Genomic DNA, 14,268 nt, shown 5'->3' with positions numbered 1-14,268 from the left:
GATGGAAGTGATAGATAAACCCTCATATTTCTGCCATGAACAATAGGATACTGACAAGTACATTACTTTCATTATTTTTGCTCCGCTCATTCGAAAGTATGGCCTGTCTTGTGGCTGTATTAGAGTCATATGTCCTTGATGAGCCTGAAATTGGTTGATATCACTCGTTGTGGGAGAGTACAGGGCTACACAGAAAGCATTTATGGAGGCAAAATTACTCGAAAGTGATTACTCAAATGAGTCTCTTTGCACCTATGATCTGACCTATGGTTTCACATCTAGAGATGTTGAAGTTTGTGGTAAGATCATGTTTCTCTGAAGAACTGTATTGTTCCTTTGACCATTGTGCATTCCTAATGAAAACATGCATGTAACTTATAGAGGCATCTAGGAAATCAATCATCAAACTCATTTGTCAAGCCCAAAAAATCCGCCTCTTCTTAAGATCAATCAACACCTCATAAGCCTTCTAGACATGATTAAAAGTGTTGATCTATTTTTCCTTCTTTTTCCCCTTGTTAAAACAAAAAGAGTCCAAGGAAGCAAAGATGATTTCCTCCTTGATTGAGGAGAAGGCCTTCTCTCCCTCTAAGATGCTCACCTCCTTCCACAATCCAAAGATGCCCCTTCCCAAATACGTGCGCAGATCAACAACGTATCCTCAGATGACCTATAGATCGGAGCAACACAACTATGAAGCTAATGAAATAGAGCCATAGCATGCATGAAAACAGAGATCGCAAACGTCTTGCAAAGAGGAGGAGGAGGAGGATAGTCTGTCAAAGCTGCATGTAGTGAACTCTGCATGTAGCCATGCCACGGAAATTGCACCCATGGGCCCACCTTTAATAATCATGCTTGTTAAAATTTTGTTTTTGTATGGTTTCGATAACTATTGCTAAAGTATTTTAGACTATGGTTTTAAATGTAGTAATATTGCTAAACTAGTATAGACTATGATATGTTTGCGCAACTAAAATATGTTATGGGCCGGTTTTTTTTGCAGTCTTGGAGTTTTAATTGTGGAGCTCATAATTTCATCAACCTTGGATTGAAGATTGAAGATACTCAAGTAAGGGATGTCTTCTTCTACAAGCACATTAAGAAAATGTATATGTAACTACAAGTGTGCACATAGTATTGAAGGTTGGTAATTAGTGAATCATAGTACTTATTTTAGACACGTTAAAAATGACATGCTTGGGATTACCCATTCTTCTCTAGAAAGATCTCATCCTAGTGAGCTAAGCAACTCAAATGTGCAAGGAGATCATCTTGAGAACCGAAGGCACGAAGAATCATCTCCGGTGCATGATGAAACTAACATAGATAATTTAAATAGACAGCGTATGTGGTGTGATTGCCTTGCATATTGTAATGGTGGGAGGAGTGTTGGTCCACAAACTTTTCTTAGGAACCAAGAGTTGAAGGCCAAATATGATGCACTAAGTCAACAAATTGATCTTACTACTTCTAATGAAAGGCAACATGAACAGGGAAATGATCAAACTATCAATAATTCTATAAGTCCCCCCTTCAATCATGAAAAAAACTCAATTAACCATGCTGAGTCTCCTCAAATAGATCCTTTTATAGACAATCACATATCTATTACTGGGCCATCATTATATCAACAAATTATACAAAAAATAATTGAGCTTCAAGCCCTTTGGGATGAGAACCAAATATCAATTAGTGCACAAGAGAAGTAGCTCCAATTATTATTCAGAGACATGGGCAATCCAAGGGCTAGGACTCAAAGAGTTGAAGAGTGCAAGCCAAGTTTAAGTAAGCTATTAGTGCAACTACCTGATACATGGGATGGAAACCTTGATGGAGTGAGAGTCTTGACATCTTGGGAGCAACTTGACTCTATGTATCATGGTCTTGGCATGGTCCAACCTGAATGTTATAGGTTTTGCATGGGAAGTAAAAACAATGATCATGAAATTGAACTTCTTACACCTAGTAAAGAATATTCTTATGCCAAAGATGTAGTCTTGTGTTCTTACAAGCAAAATATGCGAAAAAGAGAACTAAAGCGTGATTGTATTGAATGTTGTGAAAAGTGTGAAAAATGCAATAAACCAAGGAGAGAAATGTTAGCTATTGATTTTCTGCCTCTTAAGAAACAATTAGAGCTTTTAGTGCAATCCAAGTCACTTTGTCATGATTTCCTAAGCATGTGGCGTTATAAAACAAGATGGTTAGAACACAATAATAGTGAGTTTGGGAATCTCCCAATTCCCATTTTTTAAATACTAAAAAGGTGGCACCCGGATAACATGCCCATAAGTTTCTTAAAACCATATTATGTGACCTAGCATTGCAAAGCACTTGAAAAATGGAATCTATTGAGCTATAGCGCACTAGATTTGGAGTTATAGTGTTCAAGTTATGATAAATCCAAAGATTTGACCACGTGTCCCAAACTTATGGGAAATTCCCATATTCCCCAATATGGCATTTTAGGGAAAGATATCCATATGAAACCAGAATTCATAAATGAGTTTTGGGATGGAACGAAGTGTCATGAGTATTAAGATTTTTGGAATCCTGATGCTGAGTATGAGATGGTTGTTGTATACAACAAACCTATGCGTGGAAAAGTATATATAACTTTTCCAAGGTCTTGTTTTTCAATAGTTCTAGAACAAGGTTTTGACTAAGAGATGCAAGAGTATAATTTTGTTTGTAAAAAATGTCAACATCTCAACAAATGTAAAAAGAAAATGTGTGGAGATGATCTCGGAACTTGGCAATTCTTTTACATTGGGATGGCTTCCAAGCCTCTCGTACTACTCAAAAAAACTGTGGTATGGTCAAAATTAAGGTCCTTAATGGTGGGAAGGGTTCCATGTTAGGCATTATTCCTATTTTATTCATACCTTTTAGTTGCTCTAAACTTATTCATAGTACTCCTGATGTATTTCAAACTTTTTAAAGACCACTTATTAGTGAGCTACAATACCTTTACATAAATGGTATGCAAGTTTCATACAACTACCATGTAGAAAAGATTTTTGAAAATCCAATGGGACAATCAAACTTTTGTATTGTTAGATTGATGCTAATGATGGTTACAGGGGATCATCCTGCACAATGCAAAATAGGATCCTTCAAAAATGGTGGGCAATTCTTTTGTCATAGAGACAAAGCCCAAGCGACTCTTGATACTAATAATCCCTCATTCCAAGGACGTTACCTTTATGATGGTAGTAGATATCAAGCAAGATATCCTCCAGTCCAATGGTCCATAGGTGAAATGATTGATGCCTTATCAAGTTCAAAGAGGGCATCCACACAAGCCGAAAAGGATGGAAAACTAAAGGTTGCAAGTTTCACGGGCGAGTCTATTCTATGGAAACTATATGATTTGTATGGTTTTAACTTGTCAATAGACTTGGTATATGATGCGATGCATGTGTTATCTCTAAGTATATTTCAAAAAAACATACGAGTGCTCATGAGAGCCATATCCAATGAGAAGAAAAAGATGTTAGATTTTTGTTGTGAAAAGGCTTATAAGTTCTCTCCACCCTCTATTCGTCATGGACGGTGGCCTCATAACCCAAGTAAGTACTATGAAAGCTTTAAGGCCGAAGAGAACCAAAAGTTCATCCGATGGTGCCTACCATACATTTTATGTATAGTTGATGAGATACCGAAGTCAATTTGTGACCTAGGTTTGTTGCTCATAGATATTGCACATGCCTTCTATAATTATAGTCAATGTATTGGTTGGTCGAAAGAATGTTTAGGTGTTGTACACACTTTTTTTTCTGCTTGAGAAGTTTGGAAGGAAGAAGCCTTTGGTGCTAATTCTTCTCCCTTAGAACATGTTGCGGGAAATGGAGAACTACTAGATGACATATTGAGACCTCGGGGGTTCACTATATATATATTCTCTATATAACGTGCGTTCATGGCCTATTTATAAATATCCTAATCTGTGAAATTTTCATAAATATAACACAACCCATTTCTATTCAATCTGTAAGAAATCCCTTTATATGACACCCTTTTGTATGTAAAAAATGTATAAAAATGGTCTTTTAAAAACCCCTTATTTTGAACTTATATTATATATACATATATTCATGAGTGACCCCCTCGAGATTGAGACATGGCTCACATGATGTCTATTGGTGTTGTGACTTTGAACGGATGGTAGTATTATATATAGTGGTAAAGACTAATAATCGCTTTAACGAAATATCTTATGTAAATTATTATAAGAGGACATTCTTCACTTCATTATTTAAGTTATTAGAAATGAAAGTAGATGGCTTTTTCCACATGAAAGAATGATTATCCAAGTACATGCATGTCTTTTTTTACCTGATGGTTATGCTTTCACTGGTTATTACCACACACCGTGTTGTTATTCATTTCATGAGAATGGCACTGTGGAGGTTTCTTCAATTGAGAAGGCAAAGGAGATATGGAAACTTTTTGAAAGAGATGATTCCCAATATCCTTGTAACATAATGTGCGTGAAAAAAACATTTTAATCACAAAAAAGAGAAGAGACCATAGGCCACTGTTATTAGAAGAACAAAAATATGTTGCATTTCTTAGTCTCCAAGAGAATGCACTAGTAGGACATCTAGTTACCACATATAGAAGAATTCTTTATACTGGTGAAATATACAAGATTGCAAATGACGTCATGGTAAAAATTGACACTTTTTGTAGAATGTTAGAAAGTATAGGTCATTGGAAAGCAAAACTCACTAATTTTTTATCCATTGAATGGGATGGAGAGTATTACACCTTTTTTAGTGGAGAATATTACAAGCAATGTATAACTATAAAAGAAAATGAAGAATGCTTACTTATAGATCCAATCATGGGAATGAGTATACTACAAACTCAACGACTTCCATTTACATGGGATTGCATAAGACCATTAAGTTCTTTATTGCATAAGTTTGTTCCTTTACCTTTACATAATAGACTTATTACATATGAGGTAAAAGATCTAATTCAAAGAACAAGATTATTACTAATAGGGCCAGTTGGTTGTATACCTCCTTGGTTAGAAAAATATATTGATATTTTGCTGGCGAGAAAACATGATGATGACATGGATGGGGAGTACATTCATGCAATGATAAGAGAGGTAAGTTATGAAGAAAAAAAGGTGCAAATTGTCATGGTTGAAGTGTGATCATAATAGAGGTACATGGAAAATTGATATTGATGAAGATATATGGAGGGATTGGAACTTGTGAAGCATGGTAATGTCAAACTTTGAAGTTATAAAGAGAAGGAGAGTAACATCATCAATTGGAGATTCTATAGATGTTCTGACAGTCTGGAGATCATGTGATGTAACTTGACTGCTTTAGAGAGAGTGTATGTGTTGTATTCTTGGAGATCCAAATGTGTGCTAGTAGCATTGGTCAGAATGGACATCATTATCTGATCGCCATTGTATTGTGCAGTTGGACCTTTGTATGTGTGTGTATATCTGTGCATGTGTGATTATTGTTATATATTTTTATTAAAAATGAGATAATTTCTTGCTTGAAGAAGATTAACATATGGATATAATCTCTTGTTTGAGGAATACTAGCATATAAAGTTTTAAATTTGATTTTAGCTTATCTCTTGTTTAATTTTAGCTTGTCTCATGGTTTGTATAGTTGCATATTGTATTGCCATATGGTGTTTTTCTTTAAAAATTAAAAGACTATTGAATTTTTAAAAAATAATTTAGAGAGAGAGAGAAAAAAAGTGTGTGATCATTTTGTATCCTTTTTATATGATGGAATGATTTTTTATTGGTTGAATATTAACATAATTTTTTGATTTAATTTTAGCTTGTCTCATGGACTCCCCAAGTCAACAAACTCTAGATTCAATGATGCAAACTATCACCACTCTACAAAAAATAATTGAGGATCTAAAATGAAAGAATGATAGTTCTGAACAAACAGTGAGCATGAGTAAACCAGTTTCAATACAAAGTAAAAGAGTCTAGTTACCGCCTCAAAAGCAAATCAAGAGTATACAAATAGAGGATGTGTCTCTGATGAAGACTCCTATATGTGACCAGATTTTCAAACCACCTAAAAGGATTAATCGAGAAGACCAAATGAGTTTAGAAAACCATTTTTACTGAAATACTATCGAGATACACAAAATATTAGGTATTGTGCTAATCACAGAAAAGTGTACAATTGGATCAAGAGCTATGAGATTGGCAAGGATTTGCGATTTCATAATAATAAAGACAACAAACATAGAATTTTAGAGATCATAGATCAAAACTATGATCAAATTTTATCCCTTCAGTTTCCTAGTGCTACTTACCTTTGGAAAAAGGAGGATATATATCTGTACTATCTTTCTATTGCTCAAAACCTCAAAAAGAAACTGAAGAGAAAAAGATCATCTTTGGTGGATATATCTTTGGTAAGCATATTTATTTATCAAAATTTTCTCAGCATAGATTATATACATATGAAATTGGTATTGATTGGCACAACTATGTTTTTTTAATAGGAGAATTCTAGCTTTGAGCAAGTAGATATGCAACAAAAACTGGTAAGATTTGCACTTTTTCATCTCAAGAGTTATTTTTTCTATTGCATAATTTTAATTATCTTTATTTATATTATAATAATTTATTTTTAAGTTTCTTAGTTATATTTACATTTCATTATATTTTCTCTAAAATTTTAGGATACAAGTGACGAGGTGTATTATCCAGAGGTTATGGTGGAAGATCAATGTATCTTTTTTGAGAATATTACAATACATGTATGTACACCATTCACTCATTTAAATATTTTGGTAATTGAAAATTTTAGTTTTTGATATGGACTTTAATTTTCTTGATTGTACTTGTTGGAATCACACAATGACAGTCTGCCTCTTGTTTCAATTTGTGCTTCTAACAAATATCAAAAAGATAATGAACTGGTTAGTATAACTTGGTTTGTAGTCTTTTTCATTTGATTGTCTCTAACACTTAACTTATGTTTCAAGACTATTTAAACTCAGATCATGGTTTTATGGAGCTACTACAAGGAATTCCATTTGTATGAGGAATATATACATATGTTTTTTATTTTTTTATACTTTTAAATTAAAAGATAATCCATTTTTGAGTTTTACTTTTATTGTATTATAGGGTTCATGTAGTAGTGGACACTCTCTTCCTCAAGATACGATCCAAGATCCTAAGGAGGTTGAAGTTGCACAGAAAAGTCTTCCTGTTCTTTTATTTTAATACATGCAATTAATAACTTGTATTTAATTACAAACTTCTTGTGATAAGATGAGCGAGAAAATGTAGCAAAGCAAGCAACAACAAAAGGAGAGTAAGGGCAAAAATGAGAAACTATCCAAGATACTTCTTTGCATTTATTTTTACTAAATGTGGCATAATTTAATTTTTTTAATTTTATTTTCTTGTCTATACTATAGACTCTCGATCATGTTGAGCCATCAAAAAGTGTGGATCCTTCTAATATAGAATTGCCATTGCCATCAAGAACTTCATCAGTAACTCAATGTTATTAAATATTAAGACTATAGAGTAGCTAATTAACTTATGATATAGTAGCACACTAATCTGTGTTGTATTTTTAAAATGCAGGTTGTTAATGCCTTTGAAGAGGAAGACCAAGAAACCATCCTCCTCAAATATTTAGACATCCAATCCATTCATGAGCTACATGCATCATTAAAATCTACATATGGTGTTATTAAGAGAGATCCTACTTTTTTAGGAGGATGCAATGAGCAAACATTACCAGCCCCATGAGAAAGTCTCTTGTAGATTGGTTACTCTATAGAGAGAAAATTCATGTCACAAAAAATCACAATAAACCTTTGAGTATTGAAGATATATGTATTTTGAATTGACCTCTTTATTAATGAAGATAAAATCTTTTAATTCTTTCTATTATTTAAATTTGTATTTTTTACCATAATAGGAATTTTTAAAACTATCTAGATGTTTGCAACTAGTTTTCTTATATATAAAAAAATACTATATCGTTAGTTCTAACTAGTTTGTTTATGTAGTAAAATTTTACTACATTGATAACTAGAGAAATTTGAAATTCCTATATAGGAATATTTTACTATATCACTAACTTGTAAAGTGTTCCGCTTTTACTTGCTGAAATTCTCTTTTTTTGCTATATGGATAGGTGTCTAAAGTTCCTTGGGGAGTATCTGATCTGGATATAACATATCTGATGATTAGTAATTTAGAACCTTGGCTGTACTATGTATTGGCCTGTATTAATTATATTCTATATGTGTACTAGAGCATATGTAGCTATGTTGAGCTGGTTGAAGCACAAGAACAGCCCTCAAATTTGAAGGTTGCAACGCCCTTCAAAGGGGTTTTAACCCTTCTCTAGAAGCCTAACAACTTATGTGACATTCAAAAAAAACGCTTTTCATGAGAATGACCTTCAACAATTGAAGTGTTAAACCTTTTATGAATTTTCAAAGGAAAGTTGAAAAATAAAATCAGCCTTCAGAGAGAAATGTAAAAAACAAGTACACTTTTCAAAAGAAGGGTGCATTTCGAAGACACCCTTCAAATAAAATTTTAAAATCTAATAATAAATTTTAATTTTAATTTTAATTTTGAAAAATTAGATTTGGAAATTGGAAATTGGAATCCTGACTTCTAAGTTCTAGTCTCTAGAATCTAGATTCTAAGTTCTAGACTTCTACTATGGGGTACACGGTACACCTGTAGGCTGTCACCTGACACCCACCTTCCAAAATAATAAATTTGGTTATTGTCCACCTTCCAAAATCCTTAAATTCCTGTGCCATGTGGAGTCGATACCTAAACTTTAAAGGGCCAACTTCCAAGCCTCAAGGCCCAAGGGCCAAGCCTCAAGCCTCAAGGGCCATTCATCAGCGGGCACTTTCTAATTTCTCAAGTCTCACTGTCTCAGACTCTAGTCTCTCCTCCTCAAGTCCTCTCCTCCTAATTTCTCAAGTCTCTCCTCCTGAGACTTGAGTCCTCTCGAGTCTCCCTCTCGCTCTTCGCTGGAGCTTGGAGGCTGGCCGCTGGAATGTCCTTGAGCCTTGAGGGCTGAACTTCTAAAGCCTCTCGAGTCTCGCTTGAAGCCCTCTCGTTGAAGTATGGAGTCTGGACTCTGGAACCTGTTACCGTTTACCTCTCATTGAAGTATGGCCTGGGCCCTGATTCCTTTAAGGCCCCTGTAATCCCTAGCCTCTAGGGCCGCAGGGCGTGCGCCGTGACCCCTCGGGCCTGGCCCCTGTCGTGGCGGACTGGAGCCTGGCCCCTGCCGTGGCGGACTGGAGTCTGGCCCAGTGGCCCCTGCGTGGCGGACTGGCCCAGTGGCGGACTGGCCCAGTGGCGGACTGGCCCAGTGGCCCACTGGCCCCAGCCCTCGCTCCCCTGAAGACTGCCGTGGCGGCCTGCCCTCGCTCCCCTGAAGACCGCCACGCTCGCTCCCCTGAAGACTGCCGTGGCGGCCTGGCCAAGTGGCCCTTCCTGCCTTCGCTCCCCTGAAGACGGCCCTGGAGGCTGTGGTTGGGACTCGGGAGTCCCTTTGTCTCTCTCCCCAGTGGCCCCTGCCGTGGCGGACTGGCCCAGTGGCCCCTGCCCTCGCTCCCGTGAAGACGGCCCTGGAGGTTGTGGTTGGGACTCGGGAGTCCCTTTGTCTCTCTCCCCTCACTCGGGCCCTGGAGGCTGCGGCCTAAGGGGGAGCTTTGTCTCTCTCCCCTCACTCGGGCCCTGGAGGCTGCGGCCTGGGCTCCCCCTTGGAGGCTTCTACTCAGCTGGCGGCTGGGAGTCTTCGGCCTGGGCTTTGAAGACTGTGGCCTGGGCTCCCCCTCTCTCTCTCGCTTGGCCCTGGAGGCTGCGGCCTGGGCCCTAGAGGCTGTGGCTTGGGCTCCCGAGTCCCCAAGTCTCTCTCTCACAACTCGACTTGCCACCTGATCTTGGAGACTCAGCTCTACCTCTCCAGTCATCAAACTTCCAAGTCCAGTATTGTCGAATTTGATAAGGTAAATTGGGTTAGGATTTTGAAACTTTGTTTTGCAAATTTGTGTGTGTTTGTCCTTATTGGGAGTGCCATCTATCAAGCATTGGTGAATCTCTTGGTTATAATCTGTCTTGTAATATCATAATCATAGAAATGAAACCTGCAAATTTGGATGAGCAAGAACAATAGATTATAATGCAGAAATAGAGCTGTACTGTAGTCATTGTGCTATGTTTATCTTGCTTTGTAGTCATTATGCTATGTTTATCTTGCTATGCTGAAAATAAAGATGGTGAAATTTGAATTAATTTATCTTGCTATGCAAATCCCATGAAAGAGAACATAATAATGATTTCCTAACCACAAATTCTAGTTGAGTCACATTTAAACATGGTGGTAAATGCAAGGTGTTAGCACTGAAGACTCACTAGAAACCACAGTTGCCACTTGAAGAGTTTTCATCACAAATGCAATGGTTTTATTATACCTATGCTAGTAAATAGAGATGCTAATTGCTCCTTGAAGAGTTGTGTGGAGAGACATAGAAATAAGTTCCTTCTCAATGCAAGTCCATGCATTACAAAATATGATTGCCAGTTGGTAGGTATTGCCATGGATAAGATTAGGCATAGATTGAACAATGTAGACTATGTAGCATGCATTGAATATGGTAACTATCTTATTACATTTGCTAGCTATTCTTTGTGGCAATTGTATAAGACATTGAAAAAAAAATGTCTGCTTAACACCTCAATTTATTCCATATTCAAGCATGTCTACAATCAGCTTATTTTAGTTTCAAGCTTTTTGACTTGTGATTTTTGATTCTACTCAAGTCATTGATCTTCTGAGTTGTGTTTAGATACATGTAATATAGAATTAACTTGCTTCAGTTTCAGTTAAATACATTATTTGAATGCGATTATGGGGTGGCTGTGCTAATTTTTTTTTTGATAATTTGAATGCATGTTTAGATGCATATGTTAATTAGTTTCATGTCACTTTTTAGGTTTTGGTGTGATTTTTGGGTGTTTGTGCTATTTTTTGTATATATAAGTAAGCAAATAGGTAAGCTTGCTCTATTTTATGTGATATTAAGTGAATATGATTTATTAATGATAGCTCTCTATTCTACAACTTCATCCACACTATTAAATTCATCAAAATGTAAAGAAAGGAGTGGATGTATGCATATCAAGTGCTACATGCATGTTAGTTTTAAAGTCTTGTTGATATGTTATTTTAGGATGGGAAGGCCTAAAAAGGATAAGCGTCAAAGATTGCTTGAGCAGATTGGGATTACTTTTCCAAATGCAGAATGTTTAGAGAATGAAAGTGCAAATGGTATTCTTAATGGGAAAAAGAGAGTATATGTTCGTAGCTATGTATCCTCGTGGAAGCTTCTCTATCCTTGGTCTTATTCAATCTTGGATGAAGAGGGGAAGGAGAGAGTGAAGTGCTCAATTTGCACTTCATTGAACATGTCAAATCCTTTTGGAGGAAAAGGTAGCACTACCATTCAAAAGCAAGCATTGGCTATCCATAATGCCTCCGAGTCGCATAAGTTAGCAGTTCAGCGCAAAAGCTTTATGGCTGGTGAAAATGTAAAGCATATTGAAAAGCATGTGGAACTTATGGTAGACAATGAGAAGTGTAGAATTATTAGTGTTATACAAATCATGTATAGGGTTGCCATAAAGGACATGTCTTTAGAAGCATTTGAAGATGAATGTAAATTTCTCATGTATATGAAAACTCCTAGCATGCCTCTTTCTTGCGAGTATTCAGCTTATATCAATCCATCCTCTGGAAAAGATTTTCTCTCAGCCATGTATATGGTATATTGGGAACAACTTAAGGAGGAGATTGGGCGCAGTCCGTTTTTTTCTATCATTGTAGATGAAAGCACGGATAGAAGGTTTGAGAAGCATCTCATCCTTTATATCACATACTTAAAGGATGGTGGTGTAGGCTCTCCTAAAACCTCCTTTGTGAAACTCATTGGTATTGATGATGGAAAGGCTCAATCCATGTATGAAGGCATTATGAAAGTGCTGCATCAATTAGATCTTCCACTTTCTAAGATGGTTGCTATGGGCTCGGATGGTGCTGCGTCTATGGTTGGAAGAAGATCTGGATTATTTGCAAAGCTTTGCAAGGATGTACCACATTTGCTTGGGGTACATTGTATTGCCCATAAGGAAGCACTTGTAGTTAAAGATACATGTGAATGCTTTGCAGAGATTAGCTATGTGGATAGCTTTGCTAACAAAGTTCGAGAATGGATAGGAAATTCGTCTCTTCGAAGAGCCGAAGTGAGCAAGCTCATGCTTGCCTTTTTACCAAGAAATTACGAGATAATGAGAATTCATGGTGTGAGATGGTTGTCGCGTGGAAATGTCATGAAAAGGTATACATTTGATTAGTTATTAGCTTTAGATTAGATTAATTCTAATTTTATTCTTGTTTTTTTTTAAACTTAGTTGTTTTGTCATTGTAGGTTGGTAAAAGTGCTGCCTATATTGTTGGAATGTTGGAAGACAAAGTATCCAGCAATGTATAAAAAAGCAACAAATTTTCAATTGCTATTTATTATTCATTTCATGGCAGATGTACTTAAAGAAACTAATGTATTGAGCCAAAAATTTCAGGAAAATGATTGTGACATTACAATGATTGGAAGAGAGATAGATGTGCTTATCAATCTCTTGAAGGGTTGGTATTTGACTGATACATTTGCAAATGGATCTAAGTACTTAACTAGCTTCATTAAGGCAACAAACAATGGATTGTTCTCAGTGAAAGACAAAGAAGGTGTTATACATCTACATGTGTTGCAGTTCACTTCATTAGTGGGAAAAGCACAAGAGATCACTTTTGACGAATGTACATGGTTAGCAAAGGCTTTTATTCAGAGGTTGATAATCAACTTTGATGAAAGGTTTCAAGATCATCACTTGTTCAATGCAGCAAAGCTATTTTCTCCTAAAAACTATTCCAAAGATCCACAAATTCGAGGCCAATCAGTTCGACAATATCTCTCTCAGCTTTGCGAGAAATTTGGTAAAGGAGAGAGGTCTTTAATTCAGCCCGAGCAATGTGAAGGTGAGTTGCAAAGATTTGTTCTATATCTCTTTGAATCCTATCCCTCAAAGGGACTTCTTGAAGCTTGGAGACAATGTGGTGGGGAAATAGAATGGATGCAAATGTTTCCTGCTTTGTACAAGTTATGGCAGATTGTGGTAGTCCTACCTGCAAGTTCAGCTGCTTGTGAAAGAGGGTTTTCAAAACAGAATCGTGTTAAAAGTGATGAGAGATCATGTTTATCTCTCACCACTTTAGATATGCTCATGTTCATGTCTCTTTCTTCTCCAGAAAACTTGGAAGAAGTAGATTGGAATTTGATTTTTGAGGTATGGAAAAATATGAAGGTGAGACGCACTCAAGCTTTAGGGGCATCATAAGAAGTAACAACAATGACTTTTGGATATTATACTATGTCATGGGCATTGTACAAGAACTTTTTGTAATCACTTTAACATTTTGTTGGCAACTTGCCTAAATTTATATGATATGCAATGTACATGCCCTCTTATGAGTACTACGACAATAGAAATTTTTTGTAATGATCTTTAACATTTTTTTTGGCAGCTTACCTAAATTTATATGATATCAAATATACATGTTCTCTCTTTTTCATGTATTTAAGTCTATTTGTAAGTGCTTTAAAAAGTCTATTTAAGTCAATTTGTAAGTGCATATATAATCTAATCCAACTTTACTTGTGTTATATGTGGATTCGACTATTCTACTCTTATACTACAATATATGAGAGTTGAAGTAAACTTTTAAAAAGCATCCTTCAACTTAGAAATGCTCATAAAAAATGTACTTATCTAATGAAAGTTAACCCTTATTTTTAGCCATCATTTTTGAAGTGCAGACTCATTTTTGCCCTTCAAAAAGAAAAGTCATGGTACCCTTCAAATTTGAGGGCTGCACAAGAACGAGACAAAGAGACAGGATACAGAAATACGACAAAGTTTTGATCTGCAATGAAGGACGGACGATAGAGGCCTAGTCAGGCAACTGTAGACTGGTTTTGAGCGTGTGCGCAGTGCGCACGCAGGAGAGGGATCGATCAACAACCCTTCATCCGATCATCGGACTTCAGGTAACACTAGCTAGCTTACCTGATCTAACTAGGATTTCGATTGCACTGACAGTAAGCGGCGCCGACAATGAGAGAGAGAAACAGACAGAAGCAGAC

The 14,268-nt window shown here is 36.4% G+C and overlaps 1 protein-coding gene across 3 annotated transcripts; it reads left to right on the top strand.

The window, feature by feature from the left end:
• Positions 1-8,895: 8,895 nt before the first annotated feature.
• Positions 8,896-13,614, top strand: LOC148025919 (uncharacterized). 3 transcript variants are annotated; one of them, XM_087693180.1, is made up of 3 exons: positions 8,896-10,020; positions 11,245-12,408; positions 12,499-13,614. In XM_087693180.1, the coding sequence occupies exons 2-3, from the start codon at positions 11,246-11,248 to the stop codon at positions 13,460-13,462; spliced, it is 2,127 nt and encodes a 708-aa protein (XP_087549306.1). In that variant the 5' UTR covers positions 8,896-10,020; position 11,245; the 3' UTR covers positions 13,463-13,614. The 3 variants fall into 3 exon arrangements, with proteins under 3 accessions (XP_087549306.1, XP_087549305.1, XP_087549307.1); XM_087693181.1 differs by lacking the exon at positions 8,896-10,020 and having other exon boundaries at positions 12,339-12,408; positions 12,499-12,555; positions 12,650-13,614; XM_087693179.1 differs by having other exon boundaries at positions 8,896-12,408.
• Positions 13,615-14,268: the final 654 nt, after the last annotated feature.

This window comes from Lygodium microphyllum, chromosome 14 (assembly GCF_053477565.2).
Source record: "Lygodium microphyllum isolate KBCC chromosome 14, Lygodium_microphyllum_v1.1.10, whole genome shotgun sequence".
In the NCBI taxonomy this organism is placed as follows: domain Eukaryota; kingdom Viridiplantae; phylum Streptophyta; class Polypodiopsida; order Schizaeales; family Lygodiaceae; genus Lygodium; species Lygodium microphyllum.
This window is presented reverse-complemented; position numbering and strand designations above follow the sequence as displayed.